General features: G+C 41.1%; 1 protein-coding gene across 1 annotated transcript in view; it reads left to right on the plus strand.

Moving 5' to 3' along the window:
- Positions 1-401: 401 nt before the first annotated feature.
- The window catches only part of CA10 (carbonic anhydrase X), a 211,496-nt gene continuing 198,920 nt past the window's right edge, over positions 402-12,977 (plus strand). Inside the window, exon 1 of the mRNA XM_010578677.1 lies at positions 402-896. Coding sequence (XP_010576979.1) covers positions 836-896 — 61 coding nt within the window. The 5' untranslated portion in view covers positions 402-835. The remainder of the gene's footprint in view (positions 897-12,977) is intronic.

Here is a 12,977-nt window from a genome sequence, read left to right on the forward strand (position 1 = left end):
CCCCCCACCGCCCCCAATAAATAACCCCCCCCCCCCCCCCCCCCCCCAGCCTCCCCTTCCCGGGGCGTTTTCCCCCTGTCGTGCCGCCGAGCTGCGGGGCCGGAGCGGCGCGGGTGTGGGGCCGCGGCCGCGGGGGGGGGTCGCGGGGAGGCGGCTGCGGGGCCATCCCGGCCGGGGAAGGGCAGCTCCGTGTACGGGGCAAGAACGACCCCTGCAGTCGCCTGGCGGAAAGCCGCCTCGGCTCGCCGGGGACTGCAGAAACCCCGGCAGGGCTGGAGGGAGCCGGCTGCTACGTGCTCCGCGCCGTGGAGGTGCGGTAGCATGCGGGGTTGAGGGAGGGGGGGGTGTGGGTGGGGGGTTGGCGAACGCGTTGCAGCGGGTATTAATCTCTTTCCGCTCATTTTGTAGCAGCAGGAGAGGAAACCCCCTCCCTCCACCGCCTCCCTCTCCCCCGGCATGCTGGCACTGCCCCGCTGAGACGTGCAGAGTTTGGGGTTAACTTGCACCTGGCCGCCCTGGAATAGAGACTCTCCGGACCGGATCAGTTGGGGTTTGTTGTCTATGTCTTGTTGGGAAATCTGGTGGATTTTTTTCTCACTCGTGGAGGAAGAGCCCGGTGCTGGCAGTTGGCTTCGTGGTCTTTTTTGGAGGGTGAAGGAAGGGAAGGGATCTCGCTTGAGCCGTGCAGAGAGAGAGCTCGGACATGTGTTGTCAGCACATCTGGGGAATACAGTCTGCAAGTCCGAAAGGAAATTTGCTGGGATCGTTCAAACTGCGATATTGATCTTTGTTATTTTTTTTCGCCGAGGGATGCACTTGGCATGAGAATCGGAGGATGGAAATTGTTTGGGAGGTGCTTTTTCTTCTGCAAGCGAATTTCATCGTCTGCATTTCAGGTACGCAGCTAGCACAGAAAGGGCGGCGGGGGCGCAGGGAGAAAGAAATACCGTACAGGGTTCCCTGGCTTCCCCTTAATAAGGGGCAAGAGGTACAGTTAAACCCAAATCGAAATAGCAGTTGAAAAATACATGAATGATGTATCGTGAGTGGGTTGTAACAGAAATCAACAAACGTCAATTCCTCCCCCCACCTTAATTCCAATACCTGTGTAGGAATTATGATACATTGGTTGCAATAAATAACCACAGTGTACTGATTAAGCAGATGCTTATAATTCCTAATGTACCTGATTGTGATAATCAATCACAACATTGCAGTAATCCCAGAATTTCATAGCTCCTGAAGTTCTTAAACTCGGCTGATCTGCAGATCTTAAAAGGTCTGCGATTCATTGGTGGAGTTGTCATGTTCTGGTGCCACAGTTCAGGGTCTGCAAAGGGAGGAATAACACTGAAGAACGTGCCTCTGCTTTTAAAAGGAGCTTTACTGTGGCCGTGCTCTGAAAATGAATTTAAAAAAAAAAAATAGCCCCATTCAAAGAACTCCTTGGTGGCTGGGATTCCAGCTTTAGGCTTCTCATTTAAGCTTGCAAAGATCTCTCTCCCCTCCAGTATGTAGAAGTCGGGTGATTTCAGTTGTCACCAGAGCTTGTCCAATTAATGAATAGGCACGGCCGGGTGTCTAGCGTAAAGGATTGGAACAATTTATTCTTGGGGAAAACACTCCCTTCTGCTGCAAAAGCCCTGGCTGCCTTGTTAATTTGTCATGTCAGTCATGCTGGAATAATTATGTTGCAGGAGGCAGGAGTGGGGAGGTGGCCAGTTTTCTAGTTTGGGACACTTCAGGGAGCCCCACAGGGATCCAGGCTGCCTGCATCTCCTGCTGTTCCACTTCTCTGCGGGCTGCTTCTACCCTCGAGTCATTGCATAAGTCCGGAAAAGGGAACATAAGCAACACAGGCAAGGCACTGCCGGGGGGGGGGGGGGGGTCTGGGGCCCTGGTGGACATCTCAGTGTCCAGCCTGGAGGTGCTTAGGGAGAGGGAGCTCCAAAAGCTCCCTTGGGACCGTGCAGAGATTGGCCTGGGCCGTCTCCCAGCCGCAGCCCCCAGGCAGCAGCACCTGCAGCATCTCGCTCTGGCAGTGCCAGCCCCCACTGCGCTTTCTGCAGCACTTTCTGACTGATCACCCTTACAGCCCTTGGACTGGTGACGCTTACACTAACATTTGGGGTGGCAGCATCTATGTTAATTTGTATTGCCTGCACCTGCCCCCAAACTTTTTTATTCCTGAGCAAATAGTGTTGCTGTTGGCCCACGGGGTACGTCCGCCCTTCTTTTATCCCTACAGACTGGCACCATCTGCTACCAGGCACCCGGGTGACACTGGCAGCACCCCAGGCTGACCTTCCACTTGTGCCCATTGGTACCATCAGAATAATTCACTCCGTCGCTCTTTAGAACAGCAAAACCTGCTGCCTCTTGTCATTTAAATCTCACACTTATCTATTTAGCTCAGCATGATATGCCACCTGTCCAGTTCTCTTCAAATTAGGCACTTCTTAAAGTACCACAGTGAGAGTGGAAAAAATGAAGCTCATTGCTTTCTTGGCCGTTCTGACAGTAATATCCTGAGACAGAAAGAAGCTGTCCCATTCTGTGCAGGTCCTTATGCCACGCATTTAGCTGCCAGTGCTTCCCTATCTCCCCCCCTCCTTCCTTCATCTTCAGACATGGGATCCCAGGCTTCTCTAACCGATAGTGGGATCAGTCCTGCAGGGGCTCTCGTCGCTCTCCATCTCCCTCTAGCACTAAGAAGAGACTGACATCCATCTCTGTGGGTTTTTTTTTTTTTTTTTGTTCTTTTTTGGGGGAACAAAGTGAATAAGTGAATGGTGGGATGCTTTTGCTGTATGGTTAAAGCTATGGTTTCCAATAATTAATTTTACCCACACAGAGGATGTGTGCATGCTTTAGCCTTTCTTTTTTTTTTTTTTTAATCTTTTTTTTTTTTTCTAGGGATTTTTGGTTTTTTTTTCAGGAATTCTTAGTATTTGTCATCTTGGTAAAAAGGATTAAGATCTGTAGATAACCTGACTGGCACTAATGCTTTGTATCTTTCTTCTGTCATCCTTTTTACACCATGTTTTGTAGCATATTATCTAGCTGGGATGTCTGGATAGCAGTGTAAGTAAGAGAAGGTGTAATGAAGCCTGTTAAGGTTCGCCTCAACACCGGATTCCAGAAACTGTGTATTTTTAGCACTTCAGCACTGGTCATTCATTCAACATGTTACTTAAAAAACCCACTAGTTGAGCACACTGCTGCAAATTACAGGAATGTGAATTAGGGAGTATGGTAGTATTATTTTTTTCTTTTTTCTTTTTTTCTTTCTTATTAAGTCAGTTGTTTCAGCAGTGAGCATACGAGACTGGTCTTCAGTGCATGGATCTTTCCTGAACATTAGCAAACGCTTGATTCAGTGTTTATTTATTTATCTATTTAAACCTGCGATGGCCCTCCTACTAATTCCAGTGGTTATTTGGATTAGGGCCTATTAAGGGCTGCTGTTCAAAGGGATGATGTCAGTCACTGAATTGATGGACTCTTAAGTTAGTTTATCGGTATTAGTAAACTTATTTATTAAACATAGGTTCAATGTTATGTCACATTGTCTTTTGCTATGTTTTTACATGACATTTAAATATAAATTATGCTGAATGTAGCACTTATGCTGTGTTTCTTATTTAAAATAAATAATGAAGTTACACAATTGGCTTTTTGGTGTCACTCATGCATGAATTTCTGTGAGACTTAGTATATGGAAAGTAATTTCATCTATTAAAAAGAGGCATATATATTTTCAAAATATTTTATACCTAACATTTTTTATCAGTCAGTTACATGTATCTATGATAGATTGCTTGGTTTGGAAGAAATGATACTGAGATTTAGGAATATATATTATTTTTTTAATTACTGGCCCTTGTGTTTGGGAAATAATTTCTCTGTGAACTTCGTAAACTGAATATTTTTGTTTTCTTGGCATACTGAATTAAGGCTTTTGCTACTTGAAATTGCTTGTCTGAAAGGAGAATCTAGTTTCTTTGTGCAGATGCAAATGAGAAATAAGAACAGATTGAAGGACCATGGAAACAATTTCTATCCTTTAGAAAGAAATGAAAACCCTCTCTTTCCTTCAAAGTCATGATGCATATTTATTCCTTTGAGTTGTAGTCTTTGAGAAAAAATAGTCGTGATTTGTATTCTGACTTTTGTTCCTTTTAATGATACTACAGCATAGAAGGAACACAGGGTAGTGGAAGTGGAGATGTCCTGTAGATAGAATGCTGAAATAAGACCTCTCTGGTTGTTGTTCCTTTGAAGATGCAGATAATCATGGCACAGGGATTATACTGTTTATATAGAAAGAGGATAGTAGTTGTTGGTGTGATGTCCAAAATTTCCTTCCTGGGTAATAAGATCACCAAAAATTAATTAGCATTAGTGTTTTCAGGTGGAATGTTGTTGATCCCATAATGGCTGCCACCTTTGCTTGCATAGTCATTTGTATAAACCATTAGCAATTTGTTTGTGATTCTAAATATTAACAATCAATTTCAAGAAAAAAATGAGGATGCTGTTTTCAAACCCTTGCAGGATACTTCATTTAAATAAGAAAATGCTACTGTCATGGCTATTGATTGAGAAGATTTCTGTGTACATTTTCTGTTAATCCATCAACAAAATGCTGTATAAAATCTGCATGTTCAACATCTTTGTGGCTTCCTATGAATTGATATATTACCTCTTACTGTTTTGGCTTGTGGGAACTAATATGGATGAAATTCATGCAAGCCCTACAGCTCCTTTATTATTTGGAAGTATTTTCATCCTTTGCCATCATCCTCAAGTCACGTAGGGGCAGATCCCTTTTATGATGTAACTTCTTTGGCCTGTTTGGCAGCACACAGGGATCATAAATCATGTGTCATGAGCGACTAAGCTGGTATTAAAAAATCCCCGTCTATCAAGGAATTCCACTGTGTATTGAGCATCTGATGTGGCATCTCCTGGCATTGAGGGCTAGGGGTGTATTTGGAGTACATACAGTTGCTCTTCATTTTCTGTCTTGCTGCTTCTGCAGTCTCTGAGCTCTTATTACCTGGCATAACACAGAGCTGTCCTACAGGAACTCTAAATCATGCTAGGGCTTGAATTGTCTGTTGAATGATGGTCTGTAAGGTCTGATAACTCTTCTTCTCTTAGCATTGTACAACCTGAGATAATTCAAGCTAAAGTAGTGTAGAAGAGAAGAATATCAAGGCTCTAATGTCCATTAGTAACTAACAGTGAATAGTTCGTTGTTATGTTTGGACAAAAATGTTGAAACCAAGTTAATTATTCTCAAATAGTGTCACAGAAATAGCTTTTTCTGGCACTTTTAAGTGAGAAATGTAATATCCTAGGGGAAGGAATTATTCATAGCACAGATATATATATATACACACATGAGAGGAAGTAATCACTAGACATTTAGGAAGGTATAACATGCAGCCTGGTGCATCGGGCAACCAAAAGCTTTTGGCATCCAATCCATTATAGTATTTTTTCCTGCTTTGTCCCATCTCCACATCTTTATGTGTGTGGGCAAACCTTCATGCCTGCATGGGGTTTGTTGATGTTACTGAAAATCCACGTGGATTCAATCCTCCTGCTCACATTCAAACACAGGATGGAGGCCATATGTTGGATCCAAAGACTCTCAGTTCCTTAGCGCTTGAATGCTTTCTCACTTCAGAGATGTTGCCGCCTTTTCAAAAGGTGTGAAGATGTTTCTGCTTTAAAATTCTATGGAAATAGCCTTGGAGTCTCCTATAAATGTCTGCTTTACTTTTTTTTTCATGTCCTGTATTTTTCACCATTCTATTTTTATTGTTAGTTTTACAGCTAGAGCATGACCAGATAGGCGCTAAGTGCCAAAACAACACATATATTTTTAGCTCATGTAAAGGTAGTAGAAGGGAATGTTTATGAATAGTTTTGCACATATTATGCTGAGCTATTTTCCTTCCAATAAACTGATGGAAAGAAACTGGTAATTGCTGCTATTCTTTTCAAATCTCAATGATGAAGATACCCATTTTTCAAAGGGACCTCTTTACCTTGTTGTGTTGCCTCATTGTTAATGCAATTGAACTAGATACCAAGCCTCCAACACAAAAGTATTAAAAACAGGAATAAAACCCCAACTCAAATAAGCACTCTCAATTTAAGGGTATTATTTAAGTCTTTAAGATACAACTGATGTTATAGAGTTTTGCCCTTTATATTCTTGGAAAGGCTTCAGTTTTTAAATGTACAACAGCTAGATTTTAAATTCAGCGAGGATTGAAATGGCTTTCCATTTGCATTATGAATATTCCTTGTATACCAATGAATAAGGAATTCCTGCTTACCCTAAAAGGCTGTTTTGCTTATTTGTTGCTATTGGTCAAAGTATTGCTTTCTTTCTTGGTTGAAAGTTTGTAATTTAGCTGAGGAGGGAGCTGCTGTTTTCATCGTTACTGATTGTTTATAGCTAAACTTAACATGGCAAAGACTGAAGTGGATGATTGGCCCATCTGGGCTGTTAATAGAAGACTATATAAAACTGTTTTATCATTATCTCATTACCAGCTCAAGCAGCAGACAAAACTAGGTGACAGTTAGTTATGGACAACACTGACATTCTGTGATAAGTGTTTTTTTGCTCCTATCTTCTTTTTATCTTAACTATACATCATGTTGGAAGGAGTAGAAAATAGGAATCAAATTTTAAATGACTTGTTTAGAGGCAACACTGTATAGCGTGACTGCATTTCCATTGTAATGCCATAAGAAAGTGCAAAAGTGCCTCTCCGTACAGTGGAGAATATCAGTTAGCAAAAAAAAAAAGCCATTGTGATAGATAAACTGAAACATTAATGGTAAATAAATGGGAAATAATTTTTTTAAAAGAATAATAATCTGGCATTTAGGAGAATTTTCAGCCCAACCTGTTTACAGTTGAATTCAAAATAGTAGAATGTTTTATTGCTGATTTAATCATTGATGGTTAAAAAGCTGTCAAGGGTCTTTTAATGGAATTTCTTGAAGACAAAATAGCAAGTTATTACTGTCATAAAAATAGAGGACTGAAGCATTTTAGACCTATATTCTATGTAGTATAGTAGCTTTTCTGGTCATGTAGACAAGTACTGGGTGCCTCACAGGCACATGGGTGCCCATAACTGTAAGCTTCTTATTTGTCAATATGGGAAACATTTTTATGCAGTGCTTAGCAGTTGACAGTTGTGGTAAGAAGGCATACAGAAACCTATATTTACACCCACTTTTTAAGACCTTGGAACTCCAAGAACGTTATAAATGGCTTTAGTGTTAATGAGATTTGGGCCTTACAAATTGCAAAAACGTAAAGCTTGACAATGAGAAAAGCTTTAGATGGCAGGTCTCTGTGCTCCTGTGGAGTGCCAGGTACAGCCTACCCAGGATTACAGCCCTAAAATATTTAATTTGCTTTTATTCATCTTGAAAAACAGAAGGTGATCAGTTCCCACATACATAGCATACTGAAAGCAATGGTCAGAATTAAAGAAAAGAAATGCTTTCATTTGATGTATTTTTCCATATGAAAACATTTCTGGTTTGAATTCATGGATCTGTAACATTTGTATTTCTGTAGTAAAATTAGTATTAAACTTAAATGCCCCACAGTTTTATATTTTGTAATATTATTGCCAGAAAAATGTCACAGCATTTGTGTGTAATTCAAAAATAAATAAGTAGAATGTACTTTTTAACAAGATACTATAGTAAGTATAGAGATAAGATAATATCCATAATAGTCCATTTTGACATTCTTTCTTCCTCCCTTTATCATTAGTGCTTAACTTGATCAAGCTCAGAGTACTGTATGTTTGTCATCTGGCTTTTAAGTATGGAACAGATAGAGTTGTGCACTGACTGGTCCAAAGTGGCTTGTAAGCACATGCATGGAAGAGGAAGCTAAGCAACATTATCCATTTTTTCCACTCTAAATGTGTTGACATCTCTAGCTTTTGGAAGTAGCGTTTGAGTAGATGGATTTAGAGGGAAACATAGTTTCTGAAAAAACACCTTCTTGTCAGTTTTGTGGGTTGTTTCCAATTTAAGTTCTTTCCTACTGTTAACTGCTGTAGTGCCCTGTTCTGCTTCAAGAATAGTCATCAGAATGGAGTTTTTCTGTTCTGCCATGGGTAGAAAGACTAGCACAGCAGGACTGCTACAGAATTTGCCTTATTCATGCTAAAAGAAAAAGATAATGAGTAATAGAGAAAGGTCTTTCAGTATGTGTCACTATGGAAAACTGCACCATTTGAAGTGATGTTGGAATGACCATGTCCTCCAGCAAACCCTGCCTGATAGCTGTACTTTTGGTAGGATAGCAGTTGGGTAACAGAAGGAGTGGGTCAGGAAGGATTGCTACTGCCACAACTAAATTTTGTTTGGAAAGGTGATATATTTGGGCTGCCAGAAAGAGCATTAATTTGCGTTTGCCATCATGGCAGAAAAAAGAAACTTTCTCTCCTTAGGAAAAAAGGTAGTGCCGAATATTTGTGCTTGCTAGCAGAAGAGGATAACAATACTTTAGTAGTGTCCCCTGAAAGTGAAATTTTATGGAGAATGAGCTATTTGTTCATACATAGGTGGAAGGTCATATCATTTGCAGCTGAGGTGTGTTATTTCCCATGTGGGAGGCTGAAGTTATGGAAGGGAAGGGCTGCTGCTACTGGAGGAAGAAAAGGTGTTTGATTGACCCTGTGCTGGTCCTGATCCTGCTGCCTGGGAGTGTGTGAACAGCTACTAACAGCATATTTCTCTGAATAGGATTGTGTGGTCTGGATTTTTCTAAGAATGAAAGGTATGAATGAGAAGAGCTTTGTGTTATATTTCATTCCAAAAGGAAAAAAAAAAAAATTACAGCGGCAGGGCTTGGAACAGTTTGCAGGGAGCATACAACCTTGGCCACACTTTAACAGATGGAGAAACTGAGGTAAAATGTCATGTGAAAGGTCACCCAGCAGCAATTTAAGTAACTACAGTCCATTTTCGCTCTCATTTCTGCGTTGCAGCACTAGGATTACTCTTATACCTTGTTTCTGGTCAGGGTATGAGACTGAATCACCTCACTGAGACAGTGAATCACCTCACTGAAATGAGGGAGCATGAGGCCTCCATGGCGCCAGGGTCAGGAGGGAAGGCAGTGACAGGCCCTGGGACGAGCCTACAGGCTCTGCAGCCTCATCCACTGCTCCCAGGGTCTGGCTGCTGCTTCTGCGTCAGCTCTGATCCTGCACAGCTGAGCAGCCTTGGGTCAAGCTGTGGAGAGAACTGCGAGAAGCCATGTTGGGTGCCTCAGCGGTGTTGAGCTGCCTTTAACCTTGGCCCCTCACCTGCCCTCAGCCTTGTGCCCTGCTGCTCCTCACCTCACCTCGCCTCGCTGACTGGACCGACCAGCCTGACCACGGACCTGCCTCCTCGCCGGGGACGTGTTTCCTCACGACAGACGTGCCTGGCGATGGCAGGAGGGTGGCTGACCTGCGTGGCTCTCCCCTGAACCTGCTCCTCACGTGGGCAGACTGAGAGGCCGTGCCCCACAGGAAAGTTACCGCCCTCGTGGCACTGCCTGCCCTTGCAAACTCCTAGAAACATCTTCCTGAAAACGGTTTTGATGGGCTATGTGCTAACACTGCCTTTCGATTTCTGACTGGAGGGGGGATGGCTGCAGCTGGGCACACTCTACGAATTCAGTGGACAATGAAACCTGGCAGTCTGGCCCCAAGAAACCTAAAATGACCATTTTTACACCTCTAGAACTTGAAGCCCAGCTGAGCAGCAAGTTTGTGGTCATTTCTGCTCCCTTGCCTCCTGACTTCATGCAGTTTGCTTCAGCTAGATTTATCCTCAAGTGTTTAAACTTGTGTGGCTTCCTCAGGAATGAAGGGTCACAGAATGGGGCCTGGTGTTTCCTCTCAGAGGCTGGACTTCTTCTTCTGTCTCTGCCTGTGTATTACAAGGTATTTTTTCTCTTCATAGTAATAGCAGTGAAGTTACTGTGAGGTATAATTATGGTATATTTAAGAATTATATGAATTAGAGTTTAAGTTAAATTGGTTTCCAGGAGTCAGCGTGATACTAAGGTAAAATTCAGACCCACGCAAGGTTCCTCCATAATCGTGTGTTATTTAAATTCTGCTTAAATTATTAACATTCATTCAGTTGGCCTCTTTATGTTTTTATTGTGACTATGAGTAAAGAATGGGCACCAGAGGTTTGGGCCCTAAATTTTCTCTTTGAAATTTGGTGTCTCAGCAGACCAACAGGTTCCTTTACATACTAATGCAGTTGTTGGATATGCTGTATACACATATGTGAATTTATTTCGGGGGGTGAAATCCTCACCCCAGGGCATTTTTCCCATGATGTCTGTAACTCCTGCTTTTTATTTTCCAGTATATTCAACTGGCTTCACCATTTGTGGTTTTTTTTTTCACATTCATATTTATAAGTGGTATCTTATTGTTATAGTATTTTTTTGTGCCTGCTGGTAAACAAAGTAATCTACAAGGACTCCACAGTCTCCTCTCGTTTGCCCAGATGATCCTGAGGGTACTATGTAGCAGTTAGTAATTGCAAGTGGGATTTAAAGTTATCTGCAGATGCATAATTTTTATCTTCAGTAGCCCCCCTGGCACTCTCTCCAAGTTGTTAACAATTCATCTTTGCCAGTCTGTAATTGTGCCTTTGCTCTAGAGTCACAGGTATTTAGCTCACTGTGGAACACACGATGCAAAACAGAGTAATAAATAATATGATTTATTTTTATTAGGTAGCATAAGTATGTTTTCATACTTGTGAGCTAAAAACTTAGTCATCCTCTTTAGATTTTATTGTGATACATTAATACACAGATTCAGCAAAATGCAAAACTTAAAAGACATGCTTAAGTGTTTTGCTGTATCTGAGTCTTAATATGTAATTGTATAAAACAGATTAAGGATATGCTGAAGTGCTTTGCTGAAGCAAGGAGTAGCAGTAGTATAATACATGAATAATACAAAATCTTTGGAAAAGCCCAGATAAGATGAGCAGAAATTTTCATAATCTCTGATTAAATTATACAGTTGTGTAGAAAATAGTTTTTTATCCAAGTGAAATCATATCGGTCTTTGTGTGGTAAAGTGAAGGTAGGACTTTTCTAGTGTGACTAACAGCAAGAGAAACTGTACAATCAGAACTAAAATAATCTTGTTTGTAATTTGTTAATTCTCACTTTATGGATGCCCTGAATGGAACAGACACCATTTTTCACAATAGTAAACAGATTTCCCCTGGACTACAGTAAACAAAACAAAAAAACCTAAAAAGTGAGATAACAAGAGATGAGCGGTAATATACAATGCTTTTCATATGTGAATTTCCATTCCACTTTTTTTCCAGCACAAATTTTAATTTTATTTTGATCAGACCTCAAGTCCTGATACAAAGAGAACATCCTGTGTACAGACCTGGGCTGTGGGGCTGCCTGGCCCGACTGGTGGATGGACACCGGCACAGCTGTGTTGCGTGATGAGGGAAGACCCACTCTATCAGGTGGTGCCAACAGTGGTGCTTGGGAAACCTCATGCCGGTTTTGTGCAAGCAGCTGGCACAGTCTAGATTGCATAAGCAGAGTTTAGGCAGACTGATACAGGAAACTTCTTGTGGGGGATATATAAAAATACTTGAGGTTCTGTCTATCCCTCTTGGACCAAAACAAGCCAAACATGTCTTCTCTACTGCTGAGAGAAGGTGGTAGCATAGTCAGTATGTATCCAGTAGAAAAATTCTTCATGTTTTAAATGATGGAAGGCTTCATATATGGTATTATGAATAAATTTCTACCACGGGCAAGAAAGTTTATTTAAGTATTGCACTATTTATAAATATGGCTGGCCAAAGCTCTACAATACATTTACATCATATTTATATATTTGGGCTATATGTACCAAAGGGCACAGAGCCTGCAGGCTTTCTCATTTCTCTCCTCCAGCCATTGTCCTGCTCTGGCTCTACTTGATGCTTCACAAACAGCAGCAAGTAACTCTCGTAACTCATGCTTGTAACTCTCCAATTTTTAGTTCCTTACTCTGCGTAACTGGGACCTTCCATGCCTACTGGTTTTTTTATGTTTTTAAATACTTACTTACTTTGCAGTAATAAAAGAGCATATCTGACAAGGTAGTCAGCATTTTCCTTTTAATGCTCCTGAAGAAGAACTTGTGACTCAGATTCCAGACCACAGCAAATAGCAATTGAATTTAAATCCTTTTTGAAAGGTCTCCCTTTCAATGGCTTCTTTACTGATATCCTGATAACTGTTGTGGAGGACCAAATGATGAAGTGTGTCTTGATCACATAATATCATCACATAACTGGACACCTAAGAATTGATTCTAGTCACTGAATACTCCAGAACTTAAAATCTTTGAAAGGTAGCATTCTTATATATAAAAACAGGGTATATGACATAATACTATTGCATTATTTTTAAAACTCTCAAGTGTTTTGCATATAACTTTCACTGATATTATATAAACTGTACAGAAATAATCTCCTGGCATTTGCTTGGAATGACAGTCATCAATTCCTACACGTTTATTTAAAATCTTATGTAGAAAAAAAAAAGTATTTGTTTTACACAAGTTTGTTTTGGATATTTTGCCAGGGAAAAAAGCAAGCTTTGCTAATATAGGCTGAAATAAAGTGTAAAATAAAATCTTCAAATCAGCCCTTAGTTCACAGAGGTAGTGTGCAGTGGAATTACTCTGCCAAAAATGTTGGCATTGAGTTTAGTTAAGTATTAAGCAGAAGTCTCTTGGTAAATAGTCCCATTAGAAACATACTGTGACCTCTGCTGCTGGGATTCAGGTATGTGAGAGAACCGTGCTTAGGAGCTTTTCTAGTCATGTGGTCAGAATGATTTTCAATCACTTTGGTCATTGCTGGATTAAAATTGA

The sequence above is a fragment of the Haliaeetus leucocephalus genome, unplaced genomic scaffold, assembly GCF_000737465.1.
Source record: "Haliaeetus leucocephalus isolate CR32 unplaced genomic scaffold, Haliaeetus_leucocephalus-4.0 Scaffold646, whole genome shotgun sequence".
Classification (NCBI taxonomy): Eukaryota; Metazoa; Chordata; class Aves; order Accipitriformes; family Accipitridae; genus Haliaeetus; species Haliaeetus leucocephalus.